At 43.4% G+C, this 22,305-nt stretch overlaps 1 protein-coding gene across 1 annotated transcript in view; it reads left to right on the top strand.

Annotated features, from left to right (window-relative positions):
* Positions 1–22,305, top strand: part of LOC115641209 (protein mono-ADP-ribosyltransferase PARP12-like) — a 51,880-nt gene that overhangs the window by 13,459 nt on the left and 16,116 nt on the right. The window contains exons 3-5 of the mRNA XM_030544277.1: positions 1,268–1,532; positions 7,839–7,940; positions 21,520–21,643. Coding sequence (XP_030400137.1) covers positions 1,268–1,532; positions 7,839–7,940; positions 21,520–21,643 — 491 coding nt within the window. The remainder of the gene's footprint in view (positions 1–1,267; positions 1,533–7,838; positions 7,941–21,519; positions 21,644–22,305) is intronic.

Below are 22,305 nucleotides of genomic sequence, written 5' to 3'. Positions count from 1 at the left end.
ATATAGGCCCTGATCCTACAACACTGGTAATTATAGTTAACTTTATTACTGAGAATAATTTCACTGAAGTAAAATCAAGCATGCGCAGAAGTATTTGCAGGATCAGTGTCTTGCTTTCTATACATTTCCTTCATAGCTCCAGCATTGCACCTCATAACTAACCTGCAACGCCCCTGTTGTTCTAACTTTTTTTTTTTTTTAATGGATATGGCGGATCATATTGAAGTGTATTGACAGAGCTTTATCTGAAATTGAGTCTGGAATATCAGAAGGTTTATGATTTAACACTGAAGTGCATTAGCAGAGCTAGATGGTATAAACTAGCTTTTCATGAGACCCAGGTTCATTCAGAATAAAAATAAAAACCCAAACACACAGGACTAGTGGCTTTCAAGAAACTAGACATGCTAATTTAATAGCTCTTGAATCTTTTAAAAATGTTCTAATGTATTTATACAATGATTTTTGTATTGACTTTCTATAAATCTTTTTGTTCTTTAGTATTTAATCATCCATAATATAAATCTGTATTACTGGGTGTTACCTGTTTAGATGGATTAACAAAAGTGAAACTCAAATGGTCTTGACCTGCATGACTAGAATCTACAAGGAAATTTAAATTCAAAACTCATCTTCTTAAAACACTAAAGATGAGAAATAAAGCACAGCAAAATTAGCAACCTAAAGAGTTGAGGTTCTTATAGCAACAGCAACTCAACCGTGCCGAATGTGTGTAAGTTAGAGTAAACTTCTATTTGCCATCATCAAAGTGGGCCTGAATGTGTTTGATGCGGATGTTTGGGTTTGCTCAAAAGCCCATTCTAAACCAGGGTTGTGCAATCAGAGCATTTCATAAGGCTCGTGGGCTGCTTCAACACAGTATACTAATGGCTGATTCATTAGTTTTTTTGTCATGTCTACATCATTTTAGTTTACACAAGTGTGTAAATAGGTTGTTTCTCTGTACAGTATTGTCTATCTAAATACATACAAAATAAACTGAACTTAGTCATCTGTATTGATTTATATTTTAAATCTTATTAAATTATGTAGAATCTGTTTGGCTCACACAAGGTTATACTTAGGTTTACATGGCCCTCCTGAGCAATAAGTTGGGCCCCACTGTTCTAAACAGTATCCGTGGTGCAGAAAAACCCATATAAATTTCTTCATGGCTTTTGTTTTTGTTTTGAATGTGCATGAACAAGAAAGTGGCCAAAATATACTACTTGCAGTAGAGTTGTTTTGGTTTTTTCCTCTTTCCCAGGTATGCATGCATTATAACAAAGGCGATGGACTCTATGGGTCTTGTACCTTCAAGAAGATCTGCACCAAACTCCATATGTGCCAGTACTACTTGCAGGGAGAGTGCAGATTTGGCAGTAGTTGCAAGCGATCACATGACATTTTTAATCTGGAGTGTTATGAAAAACTGGAGAGGCGGGGAATGAGCCCGAACCTGATTGCCAAACTGCCCTCTATCTTCAGGAACATGTATGACATCAAAAATGGCACCTCTTCACCACGCAAAGGTAAAAACATTTTATCCTTTTAAAAACATTAGGGAAGGAGGAAACAGTGAGCCTAGCATTAGCACAGATCTCTGCTAGATAGGGGAAACTGAAATTGAGACTTAGCTCTAGTTCTTATTAGGGGTTGCCAATTCTGGTTGGATGTATTCCTGGAGGTTTCATCACATGACATAATCTTTAATTTCTGGAGACTCCAGGACAATCTTGGGGAGTTGGCAGCCTTGCCACCAGGTGAGGTACCCTCTCTCTCTTTATAAACATCCCTCTATTCAAATTTGAGGCATTGATAGGATTCCGAAGGATAAAACGTTTGCCATGATGCAAGACCCTTGATCCTGGGGCAGAATGATCTTCAGGGAGTAAGGACCATCACAAACCTCATCACTTTCCACTCCAAGTGCAAGATGAATTTCTTTGACCTTTCCTTCTCTAACATAAACACAGAGTAACAGGTATATGTATATATTAAACAAAAATGAAAAAGACACGCAGTGCCAAAACAAGACACTCCACTGCATGTCCTTCTCTCTCTGGGGAGAAGATGAGAGAACAAACAACATGTGATAGAATTGTAGTCACATTACTTAATGCTTTATGGTCGGCACTCAGATACTGTGGTGATGAGTGTGATATTAAAAACCTCTATAGAATAGAAGAGTAGGACTGGAAATGGGAAGAAAGGGATTCTTTATTATAGTTCTGGTGGAAGTGAGTTAAGCAGAGAGAGAACACATTTAGGGAAGGGCATGCTCTGTGTGTGTGTGAGAGATATTTTATATACTTCTCCACCTTTTTCTTATCTAGAGTGTCTAGCATGAGAAGCCATGGAAAGCAGTGTCCTAATTGCTTCTAATAGCTTTAATGTTTTCTGTTCCTTTTCCACTTAAAGTTTTAAACTATGCTAAATTAATTAAAGGACTGCAGAATAGAAAAACAGTGTATACCTGCCTCCTGATCACTCAGCTCTCTTGTGTACCTTTGGAACCGTGGCAATTCTAAATTGTAGACTCTGTTAAAAGGTGGCCAGGTGAATAGGTGTCTGGGATACCCACATAACTTGTATGTTTTGAAACAATGAGGCTGTTACTCCACTGGTTGGGGTGATGTAGATATCTTTCTTAGTAAGCCAAGCAAGTCTGACTCATGATACTCTGTAACTGATCTAAGAACTGATGAAGTCTGCTGTCTGGAGAAGGGGACTAAGATGCAAGCTTCCCGGGTTCTGTTTCCAGATGTGCCATTGACTCTCTGCCCTAGTCTACACTAGGTGGTTAGGTTGAATTTAGCTGTGTTAGGTTGATTTTATAAGCAATGCGTCTACACAACCAACCCTGTTCCGTCGACTTAAAGGGCTCTTAAAATTGACTGTTGTACTTCTCCCGGCGAGGGGAGTAGCGCTAAAATCGACCTTACTGGGTCGAATTTGGGGTAGTGCAGACGCAATCTGACGGTATTGGCCTCTGGGAGCTATCCCAGCATGCTCCAATGTGACGGCTCTGGACAGCACTTTCCACTCGGATGCACTAGCCAGGTATATAGGAAAAGCCCCAGGAAATTTTGAATTTCATTTCCTGTTTGGTCAGCGTGGCAAGCTCAGCAGCACAGGTGACCATGCAGTCCCAGAATCGCAAACGAGCTCCAGCATGGACCGAATGGGAGACACTGGATCTGATTGCAGGCCGAACCCCGATCAAAAAGAAGAAATGTTAACATATATGCCAAAATTCCACAGGGCATGGTGGAGAGAGGCTACAACAGGGACACACAGCAATGCTGCATGAAAGTTAAGGAGCTCAGGCAAGCCTACCAAAAGACAAAGGAGGCAAACAGTCACTCTGGGTCAGAGTCCAATGCATGCCGCTTCTTCCTGTGATCAGCTGCATTGCATTCTAGAGGGGGACCCACCACTGTTCGTGGACACCTGCAAGGGGGGAGTCTCACGCAACAGGGAGGAGGATTTTGTGGAGGAGAAGGAGGAGAATGCGCAGCAGACAAGCAGAGAATCTGTTCTCCCTGGCAGCCAGGACCTTTTCATCACCCTGGAGCCAGTGCCCTCCCAACGCGGGTTCCTGGACCCTGAAGCCAGAGAAGTCACCTCTGGTGAGTGCACATTTGTAACTACAGTACAGGGTTTAAAAGCAATAGTGTTTAATGTTTCATTTGCCCTGAAGACTTGGGATGCATTCACGGCCAGTACAGCTACTGGAAAAGTCTCTTATCGTGTCTGGGGATGGAGCGGGAATCCTCCAGGGACATCTCCATGAAGCTCTCCTGGAGGTACTCTGAAAGCCTTTGCAGAAGGTTTCTGGGGAGGGCTGCCTTATTTTGTCCTCCATGGTAGGACACTTGACCACGCCAAGCCAGTAGCAAGTAGTCTGGAATCACTGCAGCACAAAGCACGGTAGTGAATGGTCCTGGGTTTTGGTCGCATTCAAGTAACATTCAGTCTGTGTCTTTCTGTGTTAGCCTCAGGAGAGTGATATCATTCATGGTCACCTGGTTGAAATAGGGGAATTTTTGTAAGGGAACAGTAAAAGGACCCCGTTCATGCTGGGCTGTTTGCGCGTGGCTAAAAGAGATCATCCCAGAGAATAGCCACACGGTGGGGTGGATGGAGGGGTGTGCTGCACATCCACCCGAAAACCGCAGCCCCTCCTTTGAAATGGCAAACCCAACTGGCATTGCTTGCTATGGGAAAGGAGGGCGCTGCAGTTTGAAACCATTTCCGCATGTTACGAAGGCAGAAGAAACCAACTCCGCATACCCTTTGGTTTATCATGGCTGCCTGGAAACCGAATTCTGTTGCCCAGCCATATGCGATGTGTGCTGGCAGGTGCTCAATATAAAAGGCAAAATGTGACCATGTACCTAAAGCACGTGTGCTATCTGCTGTGAATTGCTTGATTCACTGTGAAAGAGTCTCCCTTTTGTTCTCAGAAGTGTATCTTCTTAAATTCTATTCTCCCTTTTTATCCCCCTAGAGGTGCAAATGTTTCTGTGCTCCCCCATCATCTCCTTCCCAGAGGTTATCGCAGATTAGAACGTGAAAAAAATGCACTCATGATGACACGTTTTCTGAGCTCATGAGTCCTCCTGCACTGATAAGGCACAGCTGAATGCATGAAGGCATACAGTGACAGAGGCCGGGAAAGCATTACGTTAGCACGATGAGCAGAGGCAGGAGGCGATGCTGAGGCTAATGGAGGAGCAAACAGACATGCTCAGGCATCTGGTGGAGCTGCAGGAAAGGCAACAAGAGCACAGACCGCTGCTGCATCCACTGTATAGCCGCCTGTCCCCCTCCCCAAGTTCCATATCCTCCTCACCCAGACGCCCACGAATGTGTGGGGAGGCTCCGGCACCCAGCCACTCCACTCCAGAGGATGGCCCAAGCAACAGTCGGCTGTCATTCAAACAGTTTTGATTTGTAGTGTGGCTGCAATCAGGAATGTGGCCTTTTCCTTCCTTCCTTCCTCCCCCACACCACCCGGGCTACCTTGTCAGTTATCTCTCTCTTTTTTTTTTTTTAAATTAACAAAGAAAGAATGCATGGTTTCAAAACAATAGTGACTTTATTTCCTTTGCCAGCTGTGATCGAAGGGGGGGAGGGTGGTTGGCTTACAGGGAATTAAAACTAACAAAGGAGGGGTGGGTTTGCATCAAGGGCAAACACACACAACTGTCACGCCGTAGCCTGGCCAGTCATGAAACTGGTTTTCAAAGCCTCTTTGGTGCACAGTGCACCTAGCTGTGCTCTTCTAATCGCCCTGCTGTCTGGCTGCTCAAAATTGTCCACCAGTCCATTTGCCTCAACCTCCCACCCTGCCATAAACATCTCCCTCTTACTCTCACAGATATTATGGAGCACACAGCAAGCAGCAGTAGCAATGGGAATATTGGTTGTGCTGACATCTAACATAGTCAGCAGACGGCGCCAGCGAGCTTTTTAACGTCCAGAGGCACATTCTACCACCATTTTGAACTTGCTCAGTCTATAGTTGAACTGCTCCTTACTACTTTCCAGGTTGCCTGTGTATGGCTTCATGAGCCATGGGAACGAGGGGTAGGCTGGATCTCCAAGAATAATTATGGGAGTTTCAACATCTCCAACAGTAATTTTCTGGTCTGGGAAGTAAGTCCCTTCTTGCAGCTGTTGAGACAGCCAGGAGTTCCTAAAGATGCGAGCGTCATGCACCTTTCCCGGCCATCCCACGTTGATGTCAGTGAAACGTCCCTTGTGATCCACCAGTGCTTGCAGCACCATTGAGAAGTACCCCTTGTAGTTTACAAACTGGTTGGCAAGGTGGTCCGGTGCCAAGATATGTATATACATTCCGTCTGTTGCCCCAGCACAGTTAGGGAACCCCACTGCAGCAAAGCCATCCACTATGACCTGCACATTTCCCAGAGTCACTTCCCTTGCTAGCAGAAGGTTAGTGATTGCCTTGGCTACTTGGATCACAGCAGTTCCCACAGTAGATTTGCCCACTCCAAATTGATTCTGGACTGCCTGGTAGCAGTTGGGCTTTGCAAGCTTTTACAGGGTCATCACCACTTGCTTCTCAACTGTCCGGGCAGCTCTTATCTTGGTATTCCTGCACTTCAGGGCGGGGGGAAAGCAACTCACAAAGTTCCAGGAAAGTGGCCTTATGCATGCAAAAGTTTTCACAGCCACTGAGAATCATCCCATACCTGCAACACTATGTGGTCCCACTAGTCTGTGTTTGTTTGGCGGGCTCAGAATCAGTGTTCCACCGTATTGACCTGCCCCACTGCTTTCAGGAACGTCTGTGTCCATGTCATCCTCACAGTCGTCCTCATGCTGGTGGTTCCTAGCCAGGTTCTGCACATACTGCAGGATAATGCACAAGGTGTTTACTCTGCTCACAACAGCAGTGGTGAGGTAGTGGGCTCCATGCTTGCCATGCTATGACGTCTGCCTGGGTAACCCAGGAAAAAAGGCGGAAAATGATTGTCTGCTGTTGCTTTCACGGAGGGTGGGGTGACTGATGACATGTACCCAAAACCACCCCCAACAATGTTTTTGCCCCATCAGGCATTGGGAGCTTAACCCAGAATTCCAATGGCAACAGAGACTGCGGGGACTGTGGGATAGCTTCCCACAGTGCACCGCTCTGTGAGTTGATGCTAGCCATGTATTGAGGATGGACTCCGCCGACTTAATGCGCTTAGTAGGGACACACACAATCGACTGTATCAAATCAATTTCTAAAGATCGACTTCTATAAAATTGACGTAATTTCGTAATGTAGACATACCCTCTGTGTAACATTGGTCAAGTCATTTAAAATCTTTCTGCCTTCATTTCACTGTTTTGATTCTGTTCTTTTATTTTTACAATACACCTAAAAACTGAATTCAAGAAACTAAATAGAGACCCAGAAGTCAAATTCAGAGGTGATGGGTAAGGCTAAGACTTAGTCATGGATATTTTTGGTAAAAGTCATGGACAGGTCATGGGCAGTAAATAAAAATTCACGGTCTGTGATCTGTCCATGACTTTTACCAAAAATACTCCTGACTAAATCTCTACTTCTGGGCCCCTTCTGCTCTGGGCATGCCCCAGGACTGTTGCTTGGGTGGTCCGTGGGACCAGCCACACTGGCTGCTGCTCAGGAGGTCCCTGGAGCCGGCTGGCCCCAGAGACCACTGGAGCAGGTGGCCCCGCGTCGCTCCAGCAGCAGCTGGTGCGGCCAGCCCCGGGGACCACCGGAACAGGTGGCCCCAGGGCCAGCTGCTTGGGCAACCCTGAAGTCAGCTGCACCAGCCGCTGCAGAAGTCATGGGGCACATGGAAAGTCATGGAATCAGTGACCTCCATGAAAGAATCGCAGCCTTAGTGATAGGTAAATGTATCTAAGTTACATCTGTAAGGGACTCTAAGTTAGGTGTCATTTACATGCTCAGGATCTAAAAATGTAAGTTGGACCAAATTAGGGACTGTCTATACTACAAAACAAAACACAGGCTTATGTAATTGGACTAATGGCTTGGACAAAATGACAAAGGCTTTAGTTTTGTTATGTAACATAGTTAAACCCCATCTATGCTATAAAATATAAGTATGTTATGACTTTTGTTATATGTCGTAACTATATGCCTGAATCTATTTTTATAGTGGGGAGACTTCAACTTCAATCTTCTTGGAATTGGATCAGAGTCCTGTAGTTACAAAGTCTCTTCATGTGTGTCTTCTCTAAACATAAGTGTATTTTTTAGGAGAACCTGTTGAAACTGAGCATACTAAAGTTATTTATAAATGACAAGTCTGTTTCTCCCTTTGTAGCTAGAAGAGACAGTCTTAATCAGGGATCCCAGAATGCAAATAGTAATGAAGAATTAGATGAGATCTGCTTGTACTACATAAGGAAAAGTTGTAGCTTTCAAGGTAAGTCATCATAATACTAGCAAGTCACATTCATTTTTCCTTTATCTTAAAACGTGTATGGGTGTGTTTTTTGTTTTTAATTAGTTGCCAAATATTCCTATGGTATATCCTGTATAATGATTTTACTCAGTAAAAATGGCTGGAAGCTGGTCTTCACTTCCTAATAAGATCTTTTTCCTTTCTCCCAACCGTCCCTAGTCTGTACACTTTGCCCACAAGGCCATTGTTGCTATTCTCTTCCTCCATTTACAGAAGGCTGAAACTGCACTGCTCCATGAATTCTTGACCCTTTTTCCTTTGCCACCTATGCGGCCCTCATTTGGTTTCTAGTATTGGTCTTTCTCCCCCCCCCCCCCATTTACTTACACTAGGCACAGAAAGAATCTCTGAGAACATCAGTTTGGGCAATCCTACATTGATTCTCTTTCCAGATCCCTAAAGTTGCCCTTGATTCTGTTGACTCTCCCTTGATTTATGTCACTGTTACAACTGGGAGTCTATGACAGTTCCTCTACCTTCTGCCATATACCTTTTCTGTTGTTGTATTGCTTCTTCTGGTAACTGTAAAACACCATACAGTACTTTCTGTCACAGATGGTGTTGGCAACAGTATTAACTTAGTAGGTTTTAGATTTAGTAGTAATCAGACCCATCTAGTAGCTACCCAAGAGTTCTGAAGGCCCTTAAGTATGAAATGTAGTCAAATTTTTTAAAAAGCTACTGTTCCAGAGGATTGAAAGATAGCAAATGTATCTGTATTTCAGAAGAGATGCTAGGGATGATATGTGGAATTACAGGCCAATAAGTCTTATATCTGTACCTGACAAAATGGTTGAAATGATCATTAAAAAATAGATGACTAAAACACCTGTTGGATCATTATATGCTAATATGTTTTCTGCAAAGGAAAATGGTATCTCACTAATTTAGTAGAATTCTTCGAATGTGTCAAATAACTCCTATATCCACTGGCGGGCAATTTTTTTAGATATTCAAAAGGCTGTTGACAAAGTCCCTCACAAAACACTACTAAAGAAGCAAAATCATCAGGGGGTGAGAGGCAAAGTATTGCCATGGATCAAAAACTAGTTAGGAGTTAGAAAACAGAGTATGATTAAATAGTCAGCTTTCATCCTGGCGAAAGGTTAACACTGAGCTACTTCAAGTGTAAGTACTGGGTACAGAATTTAATATATTTATAAATACTCTGGAAAAGGGAGCAAAGTAGCAGAATTTGCATATGACACAAGTTGTTTAGGCCTGGTCTACACTACACGGTTAGGTCAACGTAAGCTGCCTTGTGTCAGCCTAGGGGTGGAAGTGTCTGCTCTTAAATTTGGCTCCCGCTAATGTAAGTGCCTCTCTACGCTGACTTAGTAACACCTCCCAAATGGCTTAGAATCATGGTTAGTGTGATTATCTCGATGCAGTGTCAGTTTAGACATTGTGTTGCTTGTGTTGACTGTTACTTGCTTTCAGGAGCCGTCCCACAATGCCCCATACTGACAGTACAATCAATACAAGTGCTCCTGGTGAGAATTATCAGAGGGGTAGCCGTGTTAGTCTGGATCTGTAAAAGCAGCAAAGAGTCCTGTGGCACCTTATAGACTAATAGACGTTTTGGAGCATGAGCTTTCGTGGGTGAATACCCACTTCGTCAGATGCATGTAGTGGAAATTTCCAGGGGCAGGTATATATGTGCAGGCAAGCTAGAGATAATGAGGTAGTTCAATCAGGGAGGATGAGGCCCTGTTCTAGCAGTTGAGGTGTGAAAACCAAGGGAGGAGAAACTGGTTTTGTAATTGGCAAGCCATTCACAGTCTTTGTTTAATCCTGAGCTGATGGTGTCAAATTTGCAGATGAACTGAAGCTCAGCAGTTTCTCTTTGAAGTCTGGTCCTGAAGTTTTTTTGCTGCAGGATGGCCACCTTAAGGTCTGCTATAGTGTGGCCAGGGAGGTTGAAGTATTCTCCTACAGGTTTTTGTATATTGCCATTCCTAATATCTGATTTGTGTCCGTTTATCCTTTTCTGTAGCGACTGTCCAGTTTGGCCAATGTACATAGCAGAAGGGCATTGCTGGCATATGATGGCATATATTACATTGGTGGACGTGCAGGTGAATGAACCGGTGATGGTGTGGCTGATCTGGTTAGGTCCTATGATGGTGTCGCTGGTGTAGATATGTGGGCAGAGTTGGCATCGAGGTTTGTTGCATGGATTGGTTCCTGAGCTAGAGTTGCTATGGTGTGGTGTGCAGTTACTGGTGAGAATATGTTTCAGGTTGGCAGGTTGCCTGTGGGCGAGGACTGGCCTGCCACCCAAGGCCTGTGAAAGTGTGGGATCATTGTCCAGGATGGGCTGTAGATCCCTGATGATGCGTTGGAGGGGTTTTAGCTGGGGACTATATGTGATGGCCAGTGGAGTCCTGTTGGTTTCTTTCTTGGGTTTGTCTTGCAGTAGGAGGCTTCTGGGTACATGTCTGGCTCTTTTGATCTGTTTCCTTATTTCCTCATGCGGGTATTGTAGTTTTGAGAATGCTTGGTGGAGATTTTGTAGGTGTTGGTCTCTGTCTGAGGGGTTAGAGCAGATGTGGTTGTACCTCAGTGCTTGGCTGTAGACAATGGATCGTGTGATGTGCCTGGGATGGAAGCTGGAGGCATGAAGGTAGGCATAGTGGTCAGTAGGTTTTCGGTATAGGATGGTGGTAATGTGACCATCACTTATTTGCGCCGTGGTGTCTAGGAAGTGGATCTCCCGTGTAGATTGGTCCAGGCTGAGGCTGATGGTGGGGTGGAAGCTGTTGAAATCGTGGTGGAATTTTTCCAGAGACTCCTTCCCAGATGATGAAGATGTCATCAATGTAGCGTAGGTAGAGAAGGGCGTGAGTGGACGAGAGCTGAGGAAGCGTTGTTCCAGGTCGGCCATAAAAATATTGGCATACTGTGGGGCCATGCAGGTGCCCATAGCGGTGCCATTGATCTGGAGATATATATTGTCATCAAATTTGAAATAGTTGTGTGTGAGGATAAAGGCACAGAGCTCAGCAGCCAGTTGTGCTGTAGCATCATCAGGGATACTGTTCCTGACAGCTTGTATTCCATCTGTGTGTGGGATGTTCGTGTAGACAGCCTCTACATCCATGGTGGCTAGGATGGTGTTTTCTGGAAGGTCATCAATGCATTGTAGTTTCCTCAGGAAATCAGTGGTGTCACGGAGATAGCTAAGAGTGCTGGTGGCATAGGGTCTGAGTAGAGAGTCCACATATCCAGACAGTCCTTCAGTGAGAGTGCCAATGCCCAAGATGATGGGGCGTCCAGGATTTCCGGGTTTGTGGATCTTGGGTAGTAGATAGAATAACCCTGGTCGGGGCTCTAAGGGTATGTTGATTTGTTCCGGTGTTAGTGTAGGGAGTGTCCTGAGTAGATTTTGCAGTTTCTTAGTGTATTTCTCAGTGGGATCTGAGGGAAGTGGCCTGTAGAATTTGGTGTTGGAGAGTTGTCTGGCAGCCTCTTTTTGGTAGTCAGACCTGTTCATGATGACAACAGCACCTCCTTTATCAGCCTCTTTGATGATAATGTCTGGGTGGTTTCTGAGGCTGTGGATGGCATTGCGTTCTGCACGACTTAGGTTATGAGGCAAGCGATGTTGTTTTTCCACAATTTCTGCCTGTGCACGTCGGCGGAAGCATTCAATGTAGAGGTCCAGACTGTTATTTCGACCCTCAGGAGGAGTCCATGTGGAGTTGTTCTTCTTGTGTTGTTGGTGGGAGGGTACCTGTGTATCAGTGCGCTGTTCAGTGTTGTCCTGAAAGTATTCTTTGAGTCGGAGACGGTGGAAGTAGGCTTCCAGATCGCCACAGAACTGTATCATGTTGGTGGGGGGTGGCAGGGCAGAAAGAGAGTCCCCGAGATAGGACAGACTTTTCTTCTGGGCTGAGTGTGTAGTTGGATAGATTGACGATATTGCTGGGTGGGTTGGGCGTACCACGGTTGTGGCCCCATGAGGTAGGTAGGAGTTTAGACAGCTTACAGTCCTTTTTCCTTTGTAGAGAGGTGAAGTGATTAATGTAGATCTCCTGTCTTATTTTAGTGAAGTCTGTTTGTATGGAAGTTTGGTTATTAATTAGAGTCTCCAGGTTGGAGAGCTCTTTTTTGATGTTTTCCTGTTTGCTGTATAGGATGCTGATCAGGTGGTTCCTCAGTTTCTTTGATAGAGTATGGCATAATCTCTCACTGTGGTCTGTGTAGTATGTAGATAGCAGTGGACTTTTTACCTTTAGTCCATTTGGTATGATGTCCATCTGTTTGCATTTGGAAAGGAAGATGATATCTGTCTGTATTTGTGCAAGTTTCTTCATGAGGTTGATGGATTTCTACTCCATACGGCTGAATGCAGTACCTTGCATGGTGTCAAGTATCAGAGGGTTAGCCGTGTTAGTCTGGATCTGTAAAAGCAGCAAAGAGTCCTGTGGCACCTTATAGACTAACAGACGTTTTGGAGCATGAGCTTTCGTGATTGAATACCCACTTCGTCAGATGCATGTAGTGGAAATTTCCAGGGGCAGGTATATATATGCAGGCAAGCTAGAGATAATGAGGTAGTTCAATCAGGGATGATGAGGCCCTGTTCTAGCAGTTGAGGTGTGAAAACCAAGGGAGGAGAAACTGGTTTTGTAATTGGCAAGCCATTCACAGTCTTTGTTTAATCCTGAGCTGAGAACACTTCAACCTCCCTGGCCACACTATAGCAGACCTTAAGGTGGCCATCCTGCAGCAAAAAAACATCAAGACCAGACTTCAAAGAGAAACTGCTGAGCTTCAGTTCATCTGCAAATTTGACACCATCAGCTCAAGGTTAAACAAAGACTGTGAATGACTTGCCGATTACAAAACCAGTTTCTCCTCCCTTGGTTTTCACACCTCAACTGCTAGAACAGGGCCTTATCCTCCCTGATTGAACTACCTCATTATCTCTAGCTTGCCTGCATATATATACCTGCCCCTGGAAATTTTCACTACATGCATCTGATGAAGTGGGTATTCACCCACGAAAGCTCATGCTCCAAAACATCTGTTAGTCTGTAAGGTGCCACAGGACTCTTTCCTGGTGAGAATGTGCACCACCAATATAAGGAGCCAAGTGCGCGCGCACACAAGCAATATAACTGTGGTGGCTGTATGCTGGCATAAGTTAGGTCAAAATAATTTTGTAGTGTAGACTGGCCTTAGATTCATCAAGATGAGGAGGAATTGAGGAACTTCAGAGAGACCTAACTGAGCTAGGTCAATGGATGATGAGGTGGCAATTAAAGTTCAGTGTCGTTAAATGAAAGTTAGTGCATGTTAGAGGGAAAACTTTTAAACTACTAGCATACCTTTCAAGGCTCTGAATTAACTATATTAGCTCTGGATAGGAACCCAGGTGTCACTGTAGACAGCTCAGTGTAGATCTCTCTGGTTGATGCACAGCTGCGATCAGAAAACAAACAATGTTAGGATGGAATGGAGAATAACACAGGAACTTTATAATGCCTCATATCAATTGTGTGGCCTCATCTGGAATACTGTGTATAGTATTGGTCATCCCATCTGAAAAAAAAGATACAGGAGAGGCATGGGAAAACTTTCATGAAGAGTGACTGAAAAGATTGAATTTCCTTTTCTTAAAGAGGTGACATAATAAAAGTATATAAAATTAGCAAACAGTACAGACTAGTGTTAGTATGGTCTAGAGAAGGTAGATAGGGAGTCTTGTGTTCTCCCTGTCACATAATACAAGAACAAAGAGATTTTTAATGAAATTAAAAAGTGGCAAAACTGATAAAAAGAAATATTTTCCCACTGTGCGTAATCGTTGCTTCAGAAAGTTGTTGAGGCCAGGAGCATAGCAAGAGTCAAAAAGGGATTGGACATTTATATGGATAACAAGAGTATCCAGAGTTGTCATGATTAATGCTAATACATTTTGGAAGGGATAATAAACCTCATGTTTCAGGGCTTATGAAGTCTCTGATTATATCTCATTTTAATATCTAATGTGGTGGTGGTGTGGGGAGGAAGCGTATTATCCCATATCTGCCTACTGCAGGTTTCTTACACCTTCCTTTGAACCACTGGTACTGGACACTGTCAGAGACTGGATATTAGATTAGATGGAATGTAGAAATTACTGTACTGATCAGATCTGTGTCCCTAAGTCACTGTAAGATAGTCTTTCTCCCTTTCAGTACTTGTCTCTTTAAGGCTGTTTGAGCTGTTATCTGACCTCAGTTTCCTCTCACTTTGCCTACCCCTGAGTTGGAGGATGCTCAATCTATGGCCCAGGTGCCGAAGACGGTACGCCAGCTGATTTTCAGTGGCACTCACAGTGCCCAGGTTCTGGCCATGAGTCCGGGGGCTCTGCATTTTAATTTAATTTTAAATGAAGCTTCTTAAACATTTTAAAAACCTTATTTACTTTACATACAACAATAGTTTAGTTATATATTATAAACTTACAGAAAGAGACCTTCTAAAAACATTGAATGTATTACTGGCACGCGAAACCTTAAATCAGAGTGAATAAACGAAGACTTGGCACACCACTCCTGAAAGGTTGCTGATCCCTCCTCCAACTTGTCAGAGTGAAGTAGCTGTTGCTGCTATCTGTGTGTGGTTGCATGTCTCCTTCCCTTTTTCTATTTCTCTTTGCCAGTGTCACCTTTCATCCTTTCCCCTGCTCATGGTCTCAGCCTGCTGATTCTCTGCTGATTATGCCTCTTTTCATAATTTTGTACAGTGTGGTTTCTTTGACTTCAGCTGCTGTTCAAGGTCCTCTGCTTGTTGCTCTAGAATGAAAAACAGCTTGAACTTTGTGCGTACAGACTTTTTTTTTTTTTGTCTTTACTCTTTCCTGGTGAGCGGTTTTATGTTAACTGAGCAACTGTGTCTACGCTTCTTAATATGAACTCTGTCTCAGTCACAGAATGTCTATATTGTCAAGACTAGGGGTTTTTAAACAGGGTCGGGACCCTTCAGGTGGTCGTGAGGTTATTACATAGGGGTCATGAGCTGTCAGCCTCCACCCTAAACCCTGCTTTGCCTCCAGCATTTATAATATATAAATATATAAAAAAGTATTTTTAATTTATAAGGGGGGTCACACTCAGAGGCTTGCTATGTGAAAGGGGTCATCAGTGCAAAAGTTTGAGAACCACTGGTCAAGAGGGACAGCGGTAGCTGTCCTGCAGTGGCTTGAATGTGAGTGAAGTCTAGGGCAGACTGTGTAGCAGCAGGGAACAAACCACAGACTTGTTGTGAATTCTGTACTTAGATTTCACCAACCAATTATCAAGTATGAACTCCTCAGGCACTAAAACAGCCTTAACAAGGAGCACAGACAGTCTTCTTGGGTACCCCAATCTGTCTTGCCACCCAGGTGAGCTTATCTTTGTGATAGATGGTCCCTTACATTAAAAATCACAACAATATTCAGGTTATTCCCAGTCTGAAAGGACTAGTCACTTACTCCAGGATCAGTTTCACCAGAGAACTCAAACCAATGAGGTAGCTAATCTGTAATAAATTATCTAAAGATTTATTAACTAGGAAAAGGAAATAAGAGAGTAATGTTACCGAAATGTCGGGTCCGCCTAGCTGAGAGCCAATGACAGCCAGACAGGGATAAGGAAAGGTTGCTTTATTCTGCAGAAGAAAGAAGAGCCTTGTACCTTGGTACAAAAAACTCTACTCAATACAAAAATCAAGACTCTTTTTTACACACTCACACATAGGCTTTGGTCGTGCTAGCATTTGATTGGTGGTTAACAAACCCTGCACTTCTGCAATCTGCTCAGCAAAAACCAGCTAAGAACCAGCTTCAGCTGCCTCAAAACTGATTAGGGGAAACAGTTCAAAAGTTCAAGTCCATGAGGCTTCTGCTTCTCCCTACTGGCTGCTTGTAAGCTATTAAGGGGGACTACCAGTGACTTTCACAGTCCCCCCTCAGGCCTGACAATCTGGGTTGTCAGATTGTCAGGCCCGTTACGTAATTTGCGATCAAGCTGGAGGGATAGATACTGGTCTTTTGTATGGGCAGCAGAGTCCCTAGTCACAGCATTACAGAGACATTTTGCACATTGCATTATTACCCAAATAATACATAGGAAGAAAAGAGAGAAAATAATCCATTTGACATTTGTACGGAAAAGGCCAGTAAACCATGACCCAAGGTCTGGGAAGAGGTCCTCAAAACTAAAGGTGTGATCAAGAGACACGGCATGGAAAACAACAGCAGCATTCTTAATAGCTTGTAAATCCTTTTCAATTAAACCAGAGTGATTAACATAAAAACAGCATTTTTACCTGATGCGAGCACAAGCCTCCCCTAATTCAGCATTCGTGGCATCTAGCACACATCTATTTTGCAAAGTCACTTCTACTACTTCATCAATCTCTCGTTGCAACTTTTGGAAACCGTCTATTGATGCATTAGCTGTTTTTTCAAGCTCTGGAGAAATATTTACAACTGCTCTCTTGAGCTTAGCCACCCCCAACCCAGGAATGAGTGCATGGACAAAAGAGTGGAATCCTGGTTGTCTGACAACTAAGGGATTGGGGCACTGACTATAAATCAATTAGGTATACCAAGTGGTCTAATTTCCCAAATGTCTCGATTGAATAATCCAGTCCCACATGCATCCTCCCCGTGGACCCGTCAGGATTCGGTATATGAGAGCCCACACCCCCCTAACCGGTCCAAATGCTTGGAAGGAGCACTGTGAATGTCCACACTTCCACCCAGAAAGTATCCAAGTATATTTCCATGACCACAGATCAGATGGTATTCCTGATGTGTGTGTAAGGGCAGTGGGCCAAGTCTGGTGCTCAAGCTCACTCCGAATGGCCATCAGCTGGTCATTCAGGAAATCCTGAATTTCTAAACATACTAGATCCCACTGCAATGCCTTCCCAGCCTCAGTGATATTCAATACCATCTTTCCTTGGTGTAGTACTATATTACATCTGTTATTTAACTATCCTCGATATTTTCAAAAGGCATTAACATTAATAGCTTAGGAGGGGGTGTATTACAGGGTAATGGGGGAGATGGCAGGGGCAACAAGGTGCCTTTGGTACCTATCATTTAAAATCCAATTAGGGAGAGCAATACATGCTGAAGGATTTATCCAGAACACAGGGCGCAGCCTGTAGAACAAACCCCAAAATCCAATCAATACCACATTCCCAAGCATGGGTCCCACAAATTTCTTCCTGCCAGTGTATAATTCTTTGTTTCTTCACCAGGATCAGTTCTTAATATCCTTTTATAGTCAGGAATTCCTGGACTTTGGCACTTTCAGTGGAGTGAGTGTTCTTTCTTCTTCCCCGAAACAGTCGTGGTTCAGCATCCTACAGGGGAGAGGTTACCAGCACATCACCCTGTAATGGTTTTGATTCTTCTAGAAAAATCCAAAGGCACAGTAGGTTTGTCAGTGGGCAAGGGAGAGGTTACTAGCACTTCACCTTGTCCTTTTTCCCTGCTGTCCAGAAGGTACAGCGGAGCTAGAAGGAGAAATAGGCTAATCATCAGTAGAAGAATCCTCCTGAGGTGGAGGGGTCTTTTTGCAGTGAGAATCATGGGTCCAAGCAGTCAGTCTTTGGCACTTCACTGCGGTGTTGGTAGTCAGCAGGACTTAATAAGGGCTTTTTCAGCATGGAGCCAAAGCAGTCTTTCGTTGGTGGACCTTTACATAGATCCAGTCTCCTGATTCCAAGGAGTGGCAGGGCTGCTAGGGTCTTTGGGTAGCACTGCTTTACTTGTGAGAAAAGAAATCTAACATTTCATTAGTGCCTGGCAGTGTTTTGCAGATCTAATAGCTGTTTGGGCACATTCAAGCCCCCCGCTTTATTGGTTGTCAGCCAAGTCTTAGCTGTGAGGAGTGTCCTTGAATGGGGCCAGTCTTATCTTTAGCCTAAGCATGCTAGCTATTTTTTCCAGTTAATTCATTCTGTTCTTTTTTCTTCTTCCCTTCTTGGCTTCTTTTAACCTACAAAGGAAACTTTCACTCTTCACTCATACACCTTTTCCCAACAATGAACACATAAAACATTGCCATTATATAGCATATTAGTCTTATTATTTAATATATGCCACATATACCCTTCCACTAAAATAACTTTTTACAGAGCTTTGGAGCAACAAGCCAGGACAAGCACACCCACTTTGAGGAGTTCACTCAATACAACCTCTAGTCCAATAGCTTCCCACCATCCCCAGCCCTCTGGCTAGAAATCTGAGGTAGCCAGAAGAATCCCATGTACAATATGGGGAGTGGGTTAACTTTTCATGTCCTTGCTTCCAAAGACTGTTGGTATGCAAATTTTAATAACAATTTTTTTAATTAACAATCTGGCAAATGAAGTTTCTTTTTCTTACTTAAGCAAATGTGTTAGACTTTAGTATATCACATTGTCCTGATTTATCCAAACACTTTGTATTCCAAGTTGAATAAAACAAGTATCTGCATTCCAATCCAACCCCTCTGCCTGATTCCAAACCAGACCATCCCATGAAAACACTTAACACAACAATTCTGGCCATGAGACAAACATCACAAGACAGAACATAGAACACAAAACATAATTCCTATTGTGCCAGTAAATGCATGGTATGTTAAATGCTGTTCAGCTGGCATCAGTTTTCTTTGATTATCTGAAAGACAAAAAGAAGAGGTCTACCCTCCTGGGCAGTCAATCATCGCTTAAAATATACAAATACCCTTGTTGATTTCAGGCAAAACAGAGAATTAGCCCATATTTTCTTGTATTTGTTTCATAGGCAGCCCAGGTTTCAGTGGTTTCTACCTTATCAGTTAGATAATTTGCATTAATACAGATGCTTTCTGGCTTGCTTTTGGATCCAAAGTGATCCACAGCTTAAAGATTCTTACCTTAAGAGGGACATAATTAACTTTACCAGAATTTTGATTGCTTTTTACTTTTAACTCCTGCTTTCAAACACTGAAAGAAAGCATCACTACTTATAGTGCCCCTTAGAACCTAATAAAATTTCAATTACATAGCACTGTATACATTCTTTAGCTAATTCAACTAAATTGTTCATAGCCAAATGATTGCAATCTAATAATTTCTTTGCCTGAATTTGTTTACAGACATTTCAAAGACACCAAGAACTTTCCTCTTTGGCATTTTTACAAAGTTCAACTGCTGTTCCCTCCAGCAACTACAGAGTTAACTTCTCACTCTTCCTTAAATCACTTGCTTGTCTCCCAGCAGCCACTTTTATCAACTCAAATCACCATTTCAAGTATTGTCCTGGGTATTTGAAATCCCCATGCTTACACTTACTTACTCCTTCCTTCCACTATACCCTCAAAATTTTCCAACCTGTTTTCCAATCTCTCTGTCTGTTGCCTGCCCGCCTGGGCCCGATCCTGCTTTACTTGCTAAATCGTCCCTTCCATGGGCACCAACTTGTTCCACTACCAGTTTAGCTAGGAGGGTGGGCTTCTCAACTAGCCCCCACCCTTCCTGGTCTCTTCCCTTAAACATTCCTACTCACAAGACTACTCGAGTCCTCCCTCGTGAGGTTTGCTACCTGGACAAAAACGCATGGCCCATTGGCGTTTAACTATTCAATTTCCTCTTGACTTTCCTTTCTGAACACCGAGTAAAGGCCATTTACTTAACATACAATCCAAAGGACTATCCCTTAGAGGGTTTATCCAGAGACCCACCCATCTGTCTTCTGACACTCAAAAGGAGAATTACACAGAGAGCAGAGGGAATTACGGTCTAATCCAGGTTTTTCTATTTCTATACACTGACCGCTACAGGGGATGGGACAGAAGGACCTCAATTCGACCTCAGAGCTTCATCGCACAGCAATGTCTTCCAGCTTGAGGAATTACGAACGAGAGGTTCAGTTCTGCCCACACACCTAACGCCCAAATGAACAGAGCAGAAAAACAATAGTAACCGGTTAAACAGAACAGAACCAGAACCAGATAGTGTTTCCTTATCCTATTAGAGCTCACCTTATCAGAGCACGAACGCCAGGGGCTGCGGTGAAGTGAGGAAGGGTGGCTAAATACCCCAGTGGCGCCTCTCCTAGTTCACCACAGCCGTCCGGAGTCCGATGTCTGAGCTAGGAGAGTCCCGTCTGGGGTCGCCAGAAACTGTTACCGAAATGTTGGTCCGCCTAGCTGAGAGCCAATGACAGCCAGACAGGGATAAGGAAAGGTAGCTTTATTCTGCAGAAGACAGGAGAGCCTTGTACCTTGGTACAAAAAACTCTACTCAATACAAATATCAAGAATCTTTTATACACACTCACACATAGGCTTCAGTCGTGCTAGCATTTGATTGGTGGTTAACAAACCCTGCACTTCTGCAATCTGCTCAGCAAAAACCAGCTAAGAACCAGCTTCAACTGCCTCAAAACTGATAAGGGGAAACAGTTCAAAAGTTCAGGGTACTGTGTCCGTGAGGCTTCTGCTTCTCCCTACTGGCTGCTTGTAAGCTGTTAAGGGGGGGTTACCAGTGACTTTCACAGTAATTTACAAGGTTAAAGCAGGTAAAGATAAGTACACAAATGAATTACAATCTTAGGTTCCAAAAGGTGATAGAAACTGCTTGTAATATTCATGCTCTGTATGTCATTTAGGGCTAACCCAGGCTAAGCAGCTAGGGATCCCTTGCTTATGCTTAGAAATCCAAACAGCATAGAGATACTGTTTCTTCTTGTTAGGGACTTTTCTTACTTTTCCACCCAGAGTTCAAGCCGATGGGGTGAGTACATGCTTGCATCTCCTCATCGTGAGGGGAGGAATGCAATTAACAGAGCCTTTGTTTCACAATGGCTCATTTGGTTTCTGTGGGTCTTCTTGGTGAGCAGGTTCTAACACCATCTGTAGAAAGCCAGCATTTTCAATTCATTAATGTTTCTTATCTGTTCGATGACTGACTTACACAATTAAGTATTTGCATTGCAATCCTCTGTAATATCGACTTACAACATGGGGTACAGATGTTTGGCAAGAGCTGGCACCTGGTCTGCCAGCATCACAGTGGTAAAGAGGACTGGACTGTTTGAACAGCATCAGCGTGGGGAGTGACAGATACTAACTCTGGGAATCTAACTGGGCCTTCCACTCTCATTGTCATTGTTAATAAGGCCACCAGTGAGATCTATTTGGCCGGAAAAAATATTTATTTAATCCATTGTGGGGATTTGAGTTCATAGTAACGCATGACCTTATAGCTTTAAAGCAAACACATATCCATCACCACCACCACCACAATTACATTCTTAATAGTAGCTTTTAAACACAAGCAAAGAATGTAATGGAACTAGAGGAAGGAGTCTGTCTTGGTCACAACTGAATCACTATGGATGGCCAGTGTATGGAAGTTTTCATTGAGAGGTCTGCTCTACCTATTCAGTAGGTGGACACTTTCTAGTGCTGTGTTCCTGGCACCTTCACAAGCATTAGATTCCAATACACATACCCAGAAAAAGCATGTGGTGGTAGGTTATAGAACTAATACAGCTTCATTTCATTTTTACCTTTTTTAGATAAGTGTATCAGAGTTCATTTTCATTTGCCATACAGATGGCAGATCTTGGAAGGTGCCCTGTGGAAGGACTTGAAGGATATGGAGAAAATTGAAGAGGCATATTGTGACCCCAGTAATAACAGGTATAAATTGTTAGTAATTTACTAATGTTTGCGGCTTTCCTTCTGAAAGTGAAATACTGATCTAGATCCTTAGCTCTCATCATTGACGCAGCTCCATTAAAGCCGATACCTAAACTGCTTCATTTTATTTAGTGAATCAATGGGATTTAGCTGACTTACACCAGCTGAGGGATCTAGCCCCTTGGTTGTTCTTTGTAGCCTGGGATCCATCTTGGGCATTTATGGGTTATGCCATATTGCTGAGTGGCTAGCTCACTTGTTTGTTTTTCTGCACTATTGCACAAACGGATTATTTACAATGAAGATGGTGGGAAAACTTTTGAAGAAAATAATTTAGACTAAAATATTCTTGAAAATTTGTCCTGTTTTGACTAGCTCTTGTCCTGATTCATCCCTGCCTTTATTACATGGTGTGTCTCCTTTACCATTGTAGTATCATATTGAGGTAGTGCATGGCTCTTCACTCATTCCAGCGAGGCATCCTTGCAGTAGGAGATGTGGGTGGAGTAGGCTGAGAGAGAGAGAGAGAGAAAAGCTGAGGGGCATAGGTAGCAATTGCAAAGGTGGGAATAACTTCAGAAAGCTTTGGTAGTGCAAAGAAGATATTGGAGGAGACTCATACTAGGGACGTAAATATTGTTTAAAAAGTTAACCGGTTAACC

The sequence above is a fragment of the Gopherus evgoodei genome, chromosome 1 (assembly GCF_007399415.2).
Source record: "Gopherus evgoodei ecotype Sinaloan lineage chromosome 1, rGopEvg1_v1.p, whole genome shotgun sequence".
Taxonomy (NCBI): domain Eukaryota; kingdom Metazoa; phylum Chordata; order Testudines; family Testudinidae; genus Gopherus; species Gopherus evgoodei.
The sequence above is the reverse complement of the archived record's forward strand: the minus strand, read 5'-3'. Positions and strand labels throughout refer to the sequence as shown.